Source organism: Trichomycterus rosablanca, chromosome 4 (genome assembly GCF_030014385.1).
Source record: "Trichomycterus rosablanca isolate fTriRos1 chromosome 4, fTriRos1.hap1, whole genome shotgun sequence".
Lineage (NCBI taxonomy): Eukaryota > Metazoa > Chordata > Actinopteri > Siluriformes > Trichomycteridae > Trichomycterus > Trichomycterus rosablanca.
The window spans coordinates 48,428,454-48,447,606 of record NC_085991.1 but is presented as its reverse complement, the minus strand read 5'-3'; the positions used below and the strand labels follow the sequence as shown (position 1 = coordinate 48,447,606).

The 19,153-nt window shown below is 42.6% G+C and overlaps 1 protein-coding gene across 1 annotated transcript; it reads left to right on the top strand.

Moving 5' to 3' along the window:
• The first annotated feature begins 1,668 nt into the window (after positions 1–1,668).
• rpe65a (retinoid isomerohydrolase RPE65 a) lies at positions 1,669–17,801 on the top strand. The gene is made up of 12 exons (XM_062994424.1): positions 1,669–2,047; positions 4,297–4,404; positions 4,923–5,064; positions 5,956–6,103; positions 6,959–7,040; positions 7,646–7,778; positions 9,095–9,234; positions 10,233–10,362; positions 10,490–10,604; positions 12,682–12,776; positions 12,975–13,086; positions 16,006–17,801. The coding sequence occupies exons 1-12, from the start codon at positions 2,001–2,003 to the stop codon at positions 16,149–16,151; spliced, it is 1,398 nt and encodes a 465-aa protein (XP_062850494.1). The 5' UTR covers positions 1,669–2,000; the 3' UTR covers positions 16,152–17,801.
• The last annotated feature ends 1,352 nt before the right edge of the window (positions 17,802–19,153 follow it).

Here is a 19,153-nt window from a genome sequence, read left to right as displayed (position 1 = left end):
CTACGAAGGAGAGGGTCTCCCGGTGGTTTCCTGAGAGGATCAGGGACAAAGGCGCGGTACGGTGGGTCACCCGGGCAATGATCCGTCCATCCAGGGCTCGCGCAGTGATAGGAGGGTCCAGGGGCTCCAGGGTCCCCCCCAGCTGACTTGCCAGCCCTTCGTCTAACAGGTTGTCCTCCGCACCCGAGTCCACCAAGGCCTGGAGAGGGACCGAGCAGCCATGGCAACAAAGGGTTGCCTGCATGCGGAGGTGGCGTTGCTGGGAGGATTGGGATAATTGTGGGAGGGGGGATAGCTGAGAGTCGCCCGCCAGTACCCCCACGGCTACTGACGGGCGCCCTCTTTTGGCCGGACAGGGCATGCCCGGAGAATATGGCCTGCCTGACCACAATAAAGGCATTGCCCGGCCCTGAAGCGGTTAGCCCGCTCCTGGGGGGTTAACCGGGCACGCCCCAACTGCATGGGTTCAGGCATTGGTACTAAGGGTATAGGGGCAACACTGGAGGCACCTGAGGGGCTCGAACAGGTCAAAGGGGAAGGTAGCCTGGAACCGGTTCTGGCCGCCCTTTCATGGCGGCGGCTGCGGAGGCGGTTATCCAAGCGGATGGCCAGAGCTACCAGGGAGTGGAGGTCGGGGCTCTCGTCCCTTGCCGCCAACTCATCCCTCAGGGAGTCGATGAGACCTTGCCGGAAAGCCTCCCGGAGGGCCTCGTCGTTCCACCCCGAGTCGGCGGCCAAGGTCCAGAACTCAATAGAATAATCAGCCACGGACCGGGAACCTTGGCGCAGGGAAAATAGTCGGGAAGAGGCACTCCCCGAATAATCCGGGTGGTCAAACACTGTCCTGAACCGGGCGAGGAAGTCAACAAACGAGCCCTCTCGAGGGTCCGTCTGTGACTGTACCGCTTCGGCCCAGGTCAGGGCCCTGCCTCTCAGGTGACCAATAATAAAGGCCACCTTACTGGCCTCGGTGGCAAAGGTAGTGGGACGCTGACGGAAAATGGATTCGCATTGGAACAAAAACCCTCTGCACCTCTCCAGGTCTCCACAGAAGGGCTCGGGGTTGGGGACAGGTGTTTCCACGGAGGACCCTGGAACCACGGGACCCGTCGGAGGTACGACCGGAACCTGGGAAGGAGCAAGAGGTACAGGATTAGGAGGTATTAGACGTACTACCTGCTGGGTCAAGTCAGCGAGCTGCTGGCTGAGTGTCCCCAGCATCTGGTTATGGCGGATAAGGATCCCCTCAACCGTTTGTGCACCCGTGGGTTCCATGTTGGCCAGATTGTACTGTTAGGGTTAGTTAATAACCCACCAAGGACTAGGGGGGAACCCAAAGGCGAGTGCACAAACAACAAAACCCAGAAGTGATAATACGATATTTATTTAAACAAAAAATAAACGACCAAAACAAACAACCAAAAAGATAACAGAAAACGAGAGGGGAGCGGCAGGAGCGGTACTGGAAGCGCCGGGGAACTGCAGGGCGGACTGATGACCAGGAGTGATGAACCGGAATGCAGGATGACCAGGAATGGCAGGAGAACCAGGAATGGCAGGAACGCAGGAGAACCAAGAACGGCAGGAATACCGTATGGCAAGCAGACAATCTGGCGACGAGTGAGAGAAAAGCCGGCGTTTAAATGCAGGAGTTGATGAGATGAGGAATGAGGCGCAGGTGTGTGTGGGGTCCGCCCTCCAGCGATCTATTGGCTGGAACCGCAGCAACCTCCGAAAACAGTACCGCTCCAGGCCGCTAGGGGGAGAAGGGAGCAAAACGGGAAAACAAACGCAAACCACCACCAGGAACAAAAGCGATCGGGGAAACTAAAGAAAACGGAGAAAAACAAAATACAAACCGGAATGAAAACAAAACGCTGGGAAACCCTGAAAATGAAAGGTAAGTGCTGGCGGAACCTAACAGTCTGCTGCGCCTGGGCCCTGGCCTGTTCGAGGTCGGATCTGAACCCTTCTACCACCTCTTCGATGGACAAGCCCTGATGCACAAGTTTGATTTCAGCAACGGCCAGGTCACTTATTTCCGCAAGTAGGTTTACACTCGACATACAATTAATGACACATGGAATATTAACAACACGGTCCGAAATTTATTTAGGACACAGTATTTTCCTACACAGACACATGATTGGCTGTGTGTCTGTTGGGGGAGGGACAATTTCTGAAACAGGGTTCCTCTTCGCTGGGTAATTACTACCTCTGTTGACCAGTTGAAGTGGCCACTTGGGGGGCGGCTGATCACGGATAGCGTACGGCTCTCAGGACACGATATACAGGTGAAACCCTAACCTGGCAGGTGAAAAGAAGAGATCGCCGTTTGCTTGCGTGTCTTAGCATTCCTTATTTAGGGTTGGGAGAGATAAACACCAATTGGCCACGATTGGATTGAGTTAAAAAGCAAAAACATTGAACATCAATAATAAATATAAATATATTTAAAAAGTGATGAAGATTTAGACTACATGATAAATATGTAAGCTGAAACTCTCTCTGTGTTACAGTATAGTTAAAGTTGGTTCTGGGAAGTCCACATTGTGTCAACAAATATTTTAAAAAGTTTAAGATATACACTAACAAGCCAAAACATTAGAACCACCTGAGAAATGTGCATGCCAGTGACTATTTTTTAGCAATGTTGCATGTAAAGATGCATGGTGGTTCCCTGTAGTTCATGCATTGAATGCAGCAGATCTGATCAGCATAAAGATCTGAGTGACTTTGATAAGGGTCAATGTTTGTTTAAACAAGGTTCTTGTGTCTTGTGCTGGTATCTTCCATTTGTGTACATTTCTACTCTTGGTTGAGGTAGGTTGAGGTAGGCACAGGTTTTTAACCTGTGCTAGAATCTATCTTTGTAACTTGTAACTTTGTTTGATTGTAACTTTGTTTGACTTTTTATTTGTAAGAAACTAAAGCTAGTCTTAAATTAGGCCACTTGCTGTAGTGATTTGTGTGGTTTGCTGATTGGTCGGTTTCAGCTGTCTATTGTTAGAGCTAGTTTCTAATCCCAAGGTGTCAGTTGGGGGCAGGGCTAAGTGTAGGATAACACTGATGCTCGCCTACAAAGCCAAAATTGGACCAGCTCTAAGCTACCTTTGCGGTCTAATCAAACCCTGCTCTGTATCATGCAACCTTTGAGCCACTAGTCTCACCCGACTTGATCCTCCACCCAGAACTCAAGGAAGACGAGCATCAAGGCTTTTCTCTGTATTGGCACCCAAGTGGTGGAAAAAAACTTCCTCTGTCTGTGCGAACATCTGAGTCTCTCGCTGTCTTTAAAACGATTAAAAACCTTCATCAGCTCTTTACTAAACACTTAAGCTAACTTGTACTTTCTGTACAAGTTTCTGGGTCCTGTCTGTGTGGAGTTTGCACGTTCTCCCTGTGTCTGTGTGGATTTCCTTTTGTTTCCTCCCACAAGTCCAAACTAAAATGTCCCTGTGTGTGTTTGGTCTGTGATGGACTGGTGACCTGTTCAAAGTGTTTCCTACCTTCTGCTCAATGAATCAGACCCACTGCGACCTGGACCAGGATAAAGCGGTGGTAAAACAGACAATAAATGAATAAAAAAAGCAATTCTTTTTTTTAATGCATTTTCTCCCCATTTTTCCTCCCGATTTAGCGCACTCAATTCTTGTCTTCCGCTGCTGAGATACCAGATTGCATCCGAGGAGAGCACGTCGCTGTGCACGCCTCTTCCGACACGTGCACAGCCTTCCTCTTCTCACCTGTGCTTTCTGCACAGGCGTCTCTTCCGCCAATCAGGGTCCTTACACAGCGTATGAAGACCCACCCTCCCACACATAGTCTGGCCCCCACCCTGCAGATACATTTACATTTTACATTTTTACATTTTCATTTATCCAAAGCGACTTACATTATACAGTCTAAGCTAATTGAGGATTAAGGGCCTTGCTCAAAAGCCCAACAGTGGCAACCTGGCAGTGGTGGGTTTGAACCAACAACCTTCTGCTTACTAGCCCAGTACTCTAACCGCTAGGCTACAACTGGCCAACTGGCCAGATACGGTTGCCAATTAGTATCTGCTGCAGGCACTGCCAATTATGCCCGCCAGATGGCGCACTGCCGACCGGTGGCAACACTGAGTTTTGAACCGGAGAGTTCTGTTGCCGGTGAGCTAGTGGAATATCCCGCTGCGCCACCTGGGCGCCCCAAATAAAGCAGTTCTAATGAATGTATTCCATCGTTGGTGCACGACGTTATCTGTGACAGTGAATTTGTGCTGTACTGATCAGAGAATTTTTTTTCCCTCTCCAGGTTCATTAAAACAGATGCTTATGTACGGGCCATAACAGAGAACAGAGTCGTGATCACTGAATTTGGGACGTGCGCCTATCCAGACCCCTGCAAGAACATCTTCTCCAGGTTTGTTCTGATTTTGTCTCCCTGATTTGCTCCATGCCCTTCCTCCCAGTAGAGAGAACAAATGATCATTTAATATCATTTCATATACAGTAGCTCCAACATATTAAGTATGTACACTATAGGGCCAAAAGTATTTGGACACCTGGTCCTGAGCTTATTGGACATCCTGTTGTAAAAACAAATGAGTGACCTCTATGTGATGCTATAACAACAGCCACTCTTCTCAGAGGGCTTTGAAGTATGACTAGGAATTTGTGCCCATTTAGTCAAGAGTATTTGTATGGCCTGGTCAAGAAAGCCACAGTTGATGTTCTGCCTGATGTCTTTATAGATCTGCTTTTCATGCTGGAACAGGAAAGGTCCTTGGAAACATATTTCTTTTATATCATTGATTTATTACAGGGTGTCCCAATGCTTTTGTCTATATAGTGTATTTTGCTGTATCAGTTCACTAGTGGTGTCTTCTAATCAGCAGATATATAATGATATAATATTCATGTCTGTTGTGTTTTGGACAGGTTCTTCTCCTATTTTAAAGGAGTTGAGGTGACAGATAACTGTCTGGTGAACGTTTACCCCATTGGAGAGGATTTCTATGCCGTCACAGAGACGAACTTTATTACTAAAGTAAATCCTGAGACTCTGGAGACTCTGAAAAAGGTAACGGCAAAAATAATCAAATTTTACTCCTGTCTGATCTGTTTCAACCTGACACAGCCATGACTGGTTATGACGGACATGTACTCTAGTGCATTTTGGTGTAATCCCCTGTAATAGGGTAGGAATTACAATGAAAATATAAATATACTTCAGAATTCACTGTAAAAAGCATTACTGAATATATGTTTTTTATGGTTCCAATTTTTTTTTACCCATTTGCGTTATGCTTCCTCTCTACCCGCCCCGATTGAGGAGAGCGAACTGACACACGCCCCCTCCGACACGTGTGCAGTAGCTGACTGCATCTTTTTTTCACCTGCACGAGGCCAGTTCATATGCAATCAGCCTTGTGTACGGAGAGCCATGCCCTGATCGATGCATTATTCCTCGACTCTGTGCAGACGCCATCAATCAGCCAGCAGAGGTCGTAATTGCACCAGTTATGATGAGTCCCTATCCGGCTCCCTCGCAGGATGAACAACAGCCAAACGTTGTTCATGTGGCCGCCCAGCCCGGCCGGATGGCAGAGCTGAGATTTGATACAATGTATTTGAAAATCCTGCTCTGGTGTGCTAGCGCCACCTGTACGGCCGAGATTTTTTAAATCATTATACACTGTGGGTCTGTACTTTTACCCATAACAAATGTACATTTTCTGCATTTAGCAATTGAGCTATTGGGCAATTGAGGGTTAAGGGCCTTGCTCAGGGACCCAACATTGGCAACTTAGTGGTGGCAGGGCTTGAAACGGCAACCTATTGATTACTAGTTCAGTACCTTAACCACTGAGCTACCACTGCTTGATCAACTTTCAAAATTCTATCATTGTTAGACACAACAAGGTCATTTTACTTCAATAAAAACTTAACCGTGACAACATCTTTCTTTAAGGTTGACATGTGCAACTATGTGAATATAAATGGAATAACAGCTCACCCACACATCGAGAGAGACGGAACCGTCTACAACATCGGGAACTGTATGGGAAAGGGAGCATCGCTGGCTTACAACATTGTCAAGATCCCGCCCAAACAGAAAGGTAATCAAGTGAGCAATCCTGGAACAGCTTTATTTATAATATATACTGTACATATATACTTTTATTGTTCTTTCTTTCTTTTCTTTCTTTTCTTTCTTTTCTTTCTTTTCTTTTGTTCTTGTGTTCTTTCTTTTTTCTTTCTTTCTTTCTTTCTTTCTTTCTTTTCTTTTGTTCTTGTGTTTCTTTTCTTTCTTTCTTTTCTTTTGTTCTTTCTTTTTTCTTTTGTTCTTGTGTTGTTTCTTTCTTTCTTTCTTTCTTTCTTTCTTTCTTTCTTTCTTTCTTTCTTTCTTTCTTTCTTTCTTTCTTTCTGTCTTTCTTTTTTTCTGTCTTTCTTTTTCCTTTTCTTTTGTTTTCTTTTTTCTTTCTTTCTTTCTTTCTTTCTTTCTTTCTTTCTTTCTTTCTTTCTTTCTTTCTTTCTTTCTTTTCTTTTCTTTTCTTTTCTTTTCTTTTGTTTTTTCTGCTTTTGTTCCTTGGAAGTTTTGGGCAGGTTTGAGCGCAGGGTCAGTCATTGTACGGCGCCCCTGGAGCAGACAGGGTTAAGGGCCTTACTCAAGTGGCTGCATAGCAGAGCCTGGATTTGAACCAACAATCTTCCGATTAATAGCTCAAAGCTCTACCCACTAGGCTACCACTGTCCACAGATCTCAGCAGTAGTGGACTAGAGTACTTTACTGCTGCACCACCTGAGCACCTCCTGATTTACAAATTTGTAAATCACTTTCCTTTCATTTGTTGTCTAGAGGTGCTAAAGCAGTTTGTTTGTTTACATTCTTGCCCTGTTTTGAAGGTTGGACTTTGTATTTTATATAATGTGGACGTACGTCTTTGATTACATAAATGTGGTATTTTTTCCAGACAAGTCCGACCCTATTGAGAAGTCCAAAGTGGTGGTGCAGTTCCCCAGTGCAGAGAGGTTCAAACCTTCATATGTGCACAGGTAAACATTCAACATGTACTGATGCAGTCATCACTATATGGTCAAAAGTATTGGGACACCCTTGCTTATTTTTGAATTCATGTATCTTAGGTCAAACAGCTAGTAACAGTTGAAATAAATCAACGATATAAAAGAAATTATATGTTCTATGTTCCAATGTTGCAACAGTTTAGGGAAAGTTTTTTCCTTATGTATGACTGTGCCTCTATGCACAAAGCAAAGCTCTATAAAGACATGAAGAAAAACTCCAGTCCTGACCTCAGCTCCACTGAACAGCTCTGGAATAAACTGAAACATCAACTGAGGATTTCTTGACCAACATCAGTGCCCAGCTATACAAATGCAGTCATCTTTTGACTAAATGGGCACAAATTCCCACAGACATACTTAGTATTTTAATGTTTATTTTGTAAACCTCTTAGAAGTATGGCTGTTCTCATAGCTAAAAAGATCACACAGAGGTCACTTTATTTTAATATAATTAGCTTTTGAAATGGGACGTCCAACAAGCTCATGATCAGGCGTCCAAATACTTTTGTCCATATAGTGTGAATCTCAGAAACGTTCTTTTTTTTTATGTACCTTGATTTGGTTTCTCTGTTCAGCTTCGGGATGACGGAGAACTACTTCGTCTTTGTCGAAACGCCTGTTAAGATCAACCTGCTGAAGTTTTTAAGCGCCTGGGCGATTCGCGGCTCCAACTACATGGACTGTTTCGAATCTGACGAGCACAAAGGAGTAAGAACAAAAATAAAGCTTTCTATCTTATCATTCTTTCTATCAGTCTTTTCCTTCCAACCCACCTGCCCTCCCCCTTCTCTCCCTTTATTTTTTTTTCTGTCTTATGTGTTCTTTCTTTTCTTTATTTTTACTTTTTACTGTTTCTTTCTTTCATTATGTTCTTTTGTTCTTTTCCACCTTTCTTTTCTTTCTTTATTGTGTTCTTTCTTTCATTTTTCTTTTATTTTGTTCTTGTGTTGTTTCTTTTTTCTTTCATCCTTTTTTCTTTTTTTCTTTCTTTTCTTCTTTTCACTTTTTACTGTTCTTTACTTTATTTGTTTTGTTCTTTCTTTCATTATTTTCATTATTTTCATTTATTTTCCTCCTTTATTTTCTTTCTTTCTCTCTATTGTTGTCTTCTTTTGTTCTTTTATTTTCTTTTGTGTTGTGTTCTTTCTTTCTTCTTTCTTTTCTTTTGTTTTTGTGTTGTTTCTTTTTTCTTTCTTTTCTTTTTTTTTACTTTTTACTGTTCTTTTCTTTCTTTGTTTTGTTATTTCTTTCTTTCTTTTCTTTTGTTCTTGTGTTGTTTCTTTTTTCTTTCTTTTTTTCTACTTTCTACTGTTTTTTTCTTTATTTCTTATGTTCTTTCTTTCATTATTTTCTTTTGTTATTTTCCTCCTTTCTTTTCTTTCTCTTTTTTTTCTTTCTAGTGTTGTCTTCTTGTCTTCTTTTATTTTCTTTTTTGTTGTGTTCTTTCTTTCTTTTCTTTTGTTTTTGTGTTGTTTCTTTTTTCTTTCATTATTTTTTCTTTCTTTTCTTTCTTTTTACTTTTTACCGTTCTTTTCTTTATTTCTTTTGTTCTTTATTTCTTTCATATTTTCTTTTATTTTCCTCCTTTTTTCTTTCTTTCTTTTCTTTCTTTCTTTCTTTTTCTTTCTTTCTTTCTTTCTTTCTTTCTTTCTTTCTTTCTTTCTTTCTTTCTTTCTTTCGTTCTTTCTTTATTTCTTTCTTTCTTATGTTGTCTTCTTTTGCTCTTTATATAATTCTTTTCTTTTGTTTTTACTTTCTTGTGTTCTTTCTTTCTTTCTGTCTTTCGTTTTTTTCTTTATTTTCTTTTGTTCTTGTGTTGTTTCTTTTTTCTTTTGTTCTTTTCTTTCTTTCTTTCTTTCTTTCTTTCTTTCTTTCTTTCTTTCTTTCTTTCTTTCTTTCTTTCTTTCTTTTATATATTTTATTTTATTTTGTTCCATATTCTGTAGTGTAAGTTGTAGAAATAGTTTGAAATTGAGAACGTTGTACACTTCTTTATTTTCTAAATAAATGTGTTATTTTGACAGACGTGGATTCACGTAGCTCGGAAGGATCCGGGCGAGTACATCGACATCAAGTTCAGAACTTCTGCCATGGGTCTTTTCCACCACATTAACAGCTATGAAGATTCGGGCTTCATCGTTTTTGATCTGTGCACCTGGAAAGGGTAAATCAATAATCCATACTGGCATTATGTCGAAATGATGTTACAGAGTATTAATGTCACTTCCATTAAAACACACACAAACACAAACACACACACACACACACACTCACACTCACACACACTCACACACACACACACACACACTCACCTCTGGTTTTTAAACTGTACAGTATCTTGAGCTCTTAAGTTTGAATCTCAGCTTTGCTACTAGTCGGCTGGATGCCTACACAGAAACACTATTGTCACTGGTGCATGTATGGCCTCTGCTGGCAGGTTGTGGTACCTGAATGAAGGGGGCTGATCACACAAGGGGTTTGGTGGGAGGCTGAGACTAGATGAAGAAAAGCTCCACTTGGCCAGAATTGAATTGGGTGAAAAAGGGAAAAAAACAAAAAACAACTGATTAAAAAAATCTAGGGCAGGGGCTTTTAATCTGATCCACAAAGGGACGACCTTTTCACCCCCTTGTACCCCACTTATCAACCAAAGCGGACCCCATAAAACCCCCAATGACAAGATGACCCCCAATGACCTGGAGAATGTTTAGGTGGATCATTCACATCACTACAGTGACACTAACATGATAATAACATGGTGATGTGTTGTTCTGGTCTGAGTGTATCAGGTACAGTAGTGTTGTTGGGATTCTTATACACCTCATTGACAAAGCTGGGAACAGAATAGCGCTCCGACCAAAAATATAAAGCCAACAGGGTCACATGAACACACATTGTGTCTCTAACTGTCCATCTACCACCAGCTCTAACAGGGTAGATGTTCCTAATAAAGAGGCCAGTAAGTTTAACCAGGATTTTAAAATCCCAACAACAATGCTGCACCTGCTGCACGCATACCAGACTAACACATACTAGCATGTCATTACAACAACTTAATTGCAGTGCTGAGAACGATCCACCACGCCAACATCATGTGGTCAGTGCTGGGTGAGTGGAACGACTTCAGCCGTGTCCAGATTTTGAACAGCGGATGTGTTACAGGTTCGAGTTTGTGTACAACTACCTGTGGCTGGCGAACCTGCGTCAGAACTGGGAGGAAGTGAAAAAACACGCCATGATCGCCCCCCAGCCCGAAGTGCGCAGGTTCGTGATCCCGCTCGACCCCTACAGGGTACGTCATACTTCATCTCATCACGCCGTGACATCATCAATGACACAAATCGTCTAGTCTGTAGAAATGATTCGTGTGAGACGTGTTTTAGCGACGACTGGTGATCGTGTTGATTTTTACTCGACAGGAAGAGCAGGGGAAGAATCTGATCTCTTTGCCGTACACAACAGCCACGGCTACCATGCACGAGGACGGCACCATCTGGCTGGAGCCCGAGGTGCTTTTCTCCAGCCCTCGCCAAGGTCAGAGCTCAGACCGGCTTCTGATCAGTTTATTTAATCAATTTATTTAACAATTCATGTTAATGTTGCTATTAATTGTTGTTTTTTGTTAATGAATGACCGGAACATACCTCCTTATACACTGATCAGCCATAACATTAAAACCACCTCCTTGTTTCTACACTCACTGTCCATTTTATCAGCTCCACTTACCATGTTGACATACTGACTGTAGTCCATCTGTTTCTCTACATGCTTTGTTAGCCCCCTTTCACCCTGTTCTTCAATGTTCATGATTCTTCCAGGACCACCACAGAGTAGGAATTATTTGGATGGTGGATCATAATAGCGCTCTGATCAAAAATATAAAGCCAACAGGGTCACATGAATCGAAAATGTCCACTAATAAAAGACGGTTAGCACACATTGGGTGTGTTCGAAAACCTAGGGAGCTGCCTTGCTCTCTTACTGCCTACATAGGCAGCTGCCTCAGTAGAGAGGATTCTAATAAGTCACAACTTAGACAGCGATAACCAGAGGTGGAAAGTAACGAGTTACATTTACTCGCGTTACTGTAATTGAGTAGTGTTTTTGTGTACTTGTACTTTTTAAAGTAGATTTTACAGCCTGTAATTTTACTTTTACTTAAGTATGTTTTGTATTAAGAATTGTAATTCGCTACATTTTAAATAACATCCGTTGCTGAGTAAAAAAACGCTAAAAAAATCGCATCAGAGAAACTGCTGCAGTGAATTCTGCGATGGGGAGTCGGATCTTTTGGCTAGGTTCTTTTTAAAGAGCCGTATATATATAAAACGACTACCAGAAGCGCGACTCGGTTCCTTTGTTTCATTTTAAAGGGCCGTTCAATAGAACCGAATCATTCTACGACACATGACTAGTGGTTATACAGTTTGAAAAAGTTTTATGGGACTAAAATGACACGACACATCCCTAAATGTTTTAAATGTTGTATCAACATGTTTTTTTCTATTATATTTTAATTAAAAACTATTGTGAGATTTATATCCACTTGTCCTGTTTGCATTACAGAGAAGAGACCCCCCCCCCCACCTGCTGTTAATAAAGTAACTAAGTAACGTTTACTCTGAGGACATTTTAAACGAGTTACTTTGTACTTTTTACTTGAGTAGATTTTTAGACTAGTAACTTTACTCGTACTTAAGTAAAAATTCATTAAAGTAATAGTACTTTTACTTGAGTACAATATTTTAGTACTCTTTCCACCTCTGGCGATAACATGGATCTACATTGACGCATTTTACGTCATCCTATGTGCTCTCCCGAGAAGGAGGTCCAAGATGCCTTACAATGCTCCCTAGTTAGGTATCTTAAAATTTCAATGCTGTTTTGACTCGAGAACAAGTGAGCATGTGAAGCATCCTTAGTGATCAAGGCAATCCCAGCATTCAATACGGCACAACTTTTCTTACAGAAAAATAAAAAACATGGCTGACGGTGCAGAGAAACGAGTTATTTTCAAACGTAAATAAATTATTACTGATTTTTAATTTGTATAAACGTGTACAAGTGTTATTATTTGCAAGTTCGGGCTTGTCAGCAAATTTTACCGTTTTCGGTACACGGAGGGAGATGTTATTTGACATGCTAGCGCATTGTGCCACCTCATCACATTGGTTTGAATGGCATGATGCTAACTGTGTTAGCTTAGTAAGTGAAACCCGATGTTATCGCTGTCTAAGTTGTGCGATCGAATAACCTGCCTTATAAATCAATGACTTGTTAGAATCCTCTCTATTGAGGCAGCTGCCCGTGTAGGCAGTAAGACAGCAATTTTCGAACACACCCGATGTCCATGTAGGCGCCCGGGTGGCTAATAGTCAGCACCGATGGGCTAGTGAGTTTCGCCACTGTGCCACCTGAGCGCCTATTTTAATTCTGTTGCACCCAAGTTGAGCAAAATGAGTATAAAACAAAAGAGCCTAGTGGGTAGAGCTTTGGGCTGTCAATCGGAAGGTTGTCGGTTCAAATCCAGGCTCTTCTATGCAGCCACTGTTGGTCTCTTGAGCAAGGCCCCTAACCCTGTCTGCCTTCTCTGTTCTTTTAACCCTCACAGCCTTCGAGTTCCCCCAGATCAACTACAAAATGAACAACGGGAGGAACTACACCTACGCCTACGCGCTCGGCCTCAACCACTTCATTCCTGACAGGGCGAGTATCCTTACGTACTTAGGCTGATGGTATAGCTGAAAAGATCACATAGAGGTCACTCTGTTTTAATACCATTTGTTTTTAATGGTCAGGCGTCCAAATACTTTCGACCTTATAGTCTAGTTTAACGTTCTTTGTGCAAGTTAGGACAATACAATATTAAATGGTACATTTTTAACATGAAGGCTTTGATTGTAGATTTGTAAGCTGAACGTGAGGACCAAGGAGACGTGGGTGTGGCAGGAGCCTGACTCGTACCCGTCAGAGCCGCTGTTCGTACAGAACCCTGATGGCGTGGATGAGGATGATGGTGAGTGGTGTTCATTATTACATTTAATATCACTAGAACTAGGCCGCTTAGGTGGCACAGCGGTAAAGTACGCTAGCACACCAGAGTTGGGGTTTCGAATACATCGTATCGAATCTCAGCTCTGCCTTTCCGACTGGGCTGGGCGGCTGCATGAACAACGATTGGCTGTTGCTCATAAGGGTAAAAAAAAGTCGGATCATAGGTCCTCATAACTGGTGCGACTGTGGCTCCTGCTGGCTGACTGATGGTGCCTGCACAGGGCTGAAGAATAATGCTGATGGGGGTGTGTCCCTCCATGCACAGTGCCCGTCAGTGTATGAACTCGACTCAGGTGAAGAATGCAGTCTGTACTGACTGTACGTGCCGGACTGTATGTCAGTTGAGAGGCGTCCTCAGTCAGCGGTGAAGGGTCGAATCAGTATAGAGGACGCAATCAGGGTAATTGGACACGACTAGATTAGGGGAGAAAATTGGGGGAAAAATAGAAAATTCAAAAAATATACAGTGCCTTGCAAAAGTATTCAGCCCCCTTGAACTTTTCAACCTTTTGCCACATTTCAGGCTTTAAACATAAAGATATGAAATTGTAATTTTTTGTGAAGAATCAACAACAAGCGGGACACAATCGTGAAGTGGAACGAAATTTATTGGATATTTTAAACTTTTTTTAGAAATAAAAAACTGAAAAGTGGGGCGTGCAATATTATTCAGCCCCCTTGCGTTAATACTTTGTAGCGCCACCTTTTGCTGCGATTACAGCTGCAAGTCGCTTGGGGTATGTCTCTATTAGTTTTGCACATCGAGATACTGAAATTTTTGCCCATTCTTCCTTGCAAAACAGTTCGAGCTCAGTGAGGTTGGATGGAGAGCGTTTGTGAACAGCAGTTTTCAGCTCTTTCCACAGATTCTCGATGGGATTCAGGTCTGGACTTTGACTTGGCCATTTTAACACCTGGATAAGTTTATTTGTGAACCATTCCATTGTAGATTTTGCTTTATGTTTTGGATCATTGTCTTGTTGGAAGATAAATCACCGTCCCAGTCTCAGGTCTTTTGCAGACTGCAACAGGTTTTCTTCCAGAATGGTCCTGTATTTGGCTCCATCCATCTTCCCATCAATTTTAACCATCTTCCCTGTCCCTGCTGAAGAAAAGCAGGCCCAAACCATGATGCTGCCACCACCATGTTTGACAGTGGGGATGGTGTGTTCAGGGTGATGAGCTGTGTTGCTTTTACGCCAAACATAACGTTTTGCGTTGTGGCCAAAAAGTTCGATTTTGGTTTCATCTGACCAGAGCACCTTCTTCCACATGTTTGGTGTGTCTCCCAGGTGACTTTTTATAGATATCTTTGAGAAATGGCTTTCTTCTTGCCACTCTTCCATAAAGGCCAGATTTGTGCAGTGTACGACTGATTGTTGTCCTATGGACAGATTCTCCCACCTCAGCTGTAGATCTCTGCAGTTCATTCAGAGTGATCATGGGCCTCTTGGCTGCATCTCTGATCAGTCTTCTCCTTGTTTGAGCTGAAAGTTTAGAGGGACGGCCGGGTCTTGGTAGATTTGCAGTGGTCTGATACTCCCTTCATTTCAATATGATCGCTTGCACAGTGCTCCTTGAGATGTTTAAAGCTTGGGAAATCTTTTTGTATCCAAATCCGGCTTTAAACTTCTCCACAACAGTATCTCGGACCTGCCTGGTGTGTTCCTTGGTCTTCATGATGCTCTCTGCGCTTTAAACAGAACTCTGAGACTGTCACAGAGCAGGTGCATTTATACGGAGACTTGATTACACACAGGTGGATTCTATTTATCACCATCAGTCATTTAGGTCAACATTGGATCATTCAGAGATCCTCACTGAACTTCTGGAGTGAGTTTGCTGCACTGAAAGTAAAGGGGCTGAATAATATTGCACGCCCCACTTTTCAGGTTTTTATTTCTAAAAAAAGTTTAAAATATCCAATAAATTTCGTTCCACTTCACAATTGTGTCGCACTTGTTATTGATTCTTCACAAAAAATTACAATTTCATATCTTTATGTTTAAAGCCTGAAATGTGGCAAAAGGTTGAAAAGTTCAAGGGGGCTGAATACTTTTGCAAGGCACTGTATATATCACTAGAACTACCTAACCCAGCAGCGCCCAATAGCAGTCGATCGCACAGTGCCTGCTGGTAAATCACGCCTCATTCAAACAGGTTGCTGTTTGGTACTAATCTAGAAAGTTTTCATTCATCAGTAGCCAGTTTGCACCATTTTAGCATTTAACCTACACAGTTTGTGAGGATGAGTCCACAACCAATCACAATGAAACCAAAAAAGCTTAGATTCAGACGAGGCCACTGTAAAGACGTCTGGTTTCGTTCATACGTGGAAGAAGCTGACATTGCTGAAATTTTAACCAACAATATGACATTCATGAAGTCAAGCGCCTCTGCTGGACGATTTTGGAACTTGCTGGCTGAGGAAAAATGTGTGGAAGGCACATCTCTGCAGATCACATACACCCATAACATGCTGATTGTCTTCCCTGGGACGGATGGGATCTTACAGCAAGACAATGTGACATTTCACACGGCTAGAAATGTCCAACATTGATTGGAAGAGCATGACCGACACTTCCAAATACTATCCTGGCCCCCTAATTCCCCAGACTTGAACCTAATTGAGCATCTGTGGGACCCCGATGGTCGTGTTGGCTCTATGGATTCTCCCCCAGACACCCTCCAGCAGCTGTGTGATGCATTGCAGTCAGCATGGCTCCAGATACCTGTGACAACCAACCAGTACATTATTGGGTCTGTGCTCTGGATATTAGCTGGTGGTCATAATAATTTCGACAGTGTATAAAAACGAGCTTGAACAACACTGGTATAAAAGGTGCTTTAGTCATAACTGAGATGTTGGACCGTGTTACAGGTGTGTTGCTGACCATCGTGGTGTGTCCTGGATCCCAGAGGCCCACGTACTGTTTGATCCTGAACGCTAAGGACCTGTCGGAGATCGCCAGGGCCGAGGTGGACGTTATGGCTCCTGTGACTTTCCACGGCATGTACAAGCCGTAGAGCGTACCGAGACCGTCCAGATCATCTACTGATGTTAAGAGATCGAATCAGACGGGACAGTATGAACGTTTGTTTTGGTTCTTTTTATTTTTCTTGCATGTTGAAATGCTGTGACTATCATCAGAGCTGCACATACACTGTAGGGTCAAAAGTAGGGATGTGACGACACACTCTACCCACGATGCGATGCGATTGACGATACTGGGTTCACAATACGATTTTTTCCCGATTTTTAAAACAAAATGAAATTGAAGACAAATGATGACAGTTTCCTTTTATTATTTCTCTTTAAAAAAGTAAAATAAAATTCTGTATTTGTGCTTATCTTTTATTTATCTAAATAATGAATGCACTTTTATTTCTGAGGTAGCTACAAACTATGCAAAACGATGCTGCATATATCTCTTTTTGTGTAAAAAAAAACAACTGAAATGAAAAAAAAATCTCACATTAAATAAATAAATGAATAATACGAATAAAGAAAGTATCCTCACATAAATACATTTGGCTGGAAAATTCCGAACCTGGCAACCCTGTAGTGACGTCAACCAGGCGAGGTGAATAGCGCCGGTGCCCTCTGCTGTTTAAAGTGAATATCGATTCATTATACATGTCAACCGATTTGAATCATTACACGTGTGAATCGATTTTTAACTGTCTTGTGGTGCATCGTGACATCCCTAGTCAAAAGTATGTGGACACCTGACCATGAGCTTGTCGGACAACCCAGTTCCTCTATGACGTGATCTCTTCAGCTAGAACAACAGCTGCTCTCCCCAAGACTTTGGAGTTTGTCTGTGGGAATTTGTGTCCATTTAGTCAAAAGATGCAACATTTGTATGGCTGAACACTGATTTGATGTTCCAATTCATTCCAGAGCTCTGTGCAGGACACTGGAGTTTCTTTAAATCAAGCTTTTATTATTGTCTTTATAGAGCTTGCTTTGTACTGGAACAGGAAAGGGCCTTACCTAAACTGTTGCTACAAAGTTGAAAGCATATAATTTCCCTTATATAACCGATTTATTACACCTGTTAGCAATTATTGTGGCTGAAACACATGAATTCAATCATTAGAATGGGCGTCCCAATACTTTTGTCCATATAATGTATTATTTGTATTGTTATAATTTTTTGCAGGTGATATTTTTCCTCCTGAGTGAACGTGTATTAGTAATAGCTGCTTCTAAGGACTAGTCAGGTTTTAGAGTCAACAGTTCCCAAATTCACGTGAAACATTTAATGTGAACGAACATAAAAATGATTAAAAATATTTTTAAAATGCTAGTGAATCGTACACATCGTATTTTTTTAGCAGCATTAATTCGTCTTTAACTACATAATTCTGGTTAGATTAGCCTGGTCTCATAACCCGAAAACACTGGTTGGCCAAGTTCACACTACACGACTGGATCGGTGATAGGGGGTTTCACACTACACCATCTATCACCAACACGAGAAGTGACGAGGGGTTTAATGACACCACGTCCAAAAATGCACGTCAACAAGTAGCAATTAATCAAAGTTTGTGCGCTGATGTGCAGCATAAAATCAAGTAGGAAAAATAAATGAATCTGAGTGGATTTGGCTATGTGAGCAGTATGGATTGTTCTATAGTGAGTTGGAGGTTAATAAATATTTTTGCAATGCAGCGTTGGTGTTTTGTTTTGTAGAGAACGATCAGGTCAGAAATACTGTAAAACTTGTGTGTGTGCTGATGTATTCTGATATAAACTATATTACGCCCCTGTCCCACCTTTTTACACTCCTCCCCTGCGTTTCCCCTCACATGTATCTTGCGTTCTCATTGGCTGTTCGACATAGCACTCATTGCCAGTCAGGCAACTCAAATCCAGATATTTGACAACCTAGAAATCTCGCTTCGGTTGCCGGTCGGATCGAGTTGTTGGATAGTTCACACATAGCGATCGAGAGCCGAGTTGCTCCCGAGCCGGCAAATCTAGCGCCGACCAGTCGGCGAGCGAAAATCAGGGCAAAAATCGTAACTAGGCATAACGCACATTTACTGTACATATAGTGCTCGAATGGCACGGCGGTGTATTGCGCTAGCTTACCACCAAAAGGAAGCGTCTGGTGCGTGTTGGAGGTGGCGTCTGCTAATCGCATTCAAGCTTTATTAAGCTAGCTCACCACCCCTAAGATCCAGGTCGAATCCCAGTGATACCATCAACTGGCCGGGCGTCTACACCGGCATGATTGGCTAAGGCTGGGGCCGAAGCTTTGCGATAAATAGGTGACCCGAGTGTTCTCTGTAGAACCAGACACTTAATGATTAAAAAAATGTTAAAAGTGTCTTAGCTGTTGAGGCATATGTGTATGATTCTATGCACTGCGCTGCTGCCACATGATTGGCTGATTGGATAAAGTTGGATTCTTAAATTATTTTCAACTTCAACTTCTCTGGTAACAGAGGCGAAAGGTGTGCAGGTGAAAAGATGCAACCAGCTACTGCACACGTGTTGGAGGGGACAGGTGTTAGTCACGACTCTCCTCAGAGTGGAGGTCAGCATCGGTAGAGAGGAGGCGTAATGCAATCGGGTAATTGGATATGACTAGATTGGGAGGAAAATTGCAAAAAAAAAGCAATATTGCACAATTGCACACTTTTTACCCAGTCCAGCTGTGGCCAATTGAAGCTTATCTATCCCTCTCTTAAGTCCAGCTCATCTATCTCTCCACCGCTACCTCTGCCCCCGATTGAGGAGGCCGGGGCTGTCGTGCCCCCACCAACACGCACGCATGCAGCCGCTGAGTGCTTCTTTTTACTTGCCAGGGGCAAAACTGCCACCCATGATCACCCTGTGCAGGAACCTCAGTCGGCCAGCAGAGGTCGCAATTGCCCAGCGACAAGGATCCTCGTTTCAACCATTTTCCCCCCTTCGGATGTCCTGTGTAGTCCATGACTCGATGGGTCATAGCTGTTTTAGGCTGATTCGTGTATGTTATGTGTTTATTCACAAGAGCTAAACAGAGTCAATCATT

Coding starts and splice junctions, on each gene's coding strand:
- rpe65a (XM_062994424.1), top strand. CDS start 2,001: ATGCACAAGTTTGATTTCAGCAACGGCCAGGTCACTTATTTCCGCAA. Junction 10,363..10,489: donor TCCCGCTCGACCCCTACAGG/GTACGTCATACT, acceptor TTTACTCGACAG/GAAGAGCAGGGGAAGAATCT. Junction 12,777..12,974: donor ACCACTTCATTCCTGACAGG/GCGAGTATCCTT, acceptor CTTTGATTGTAG/ATTTGTAAGCTGAACGTGAG.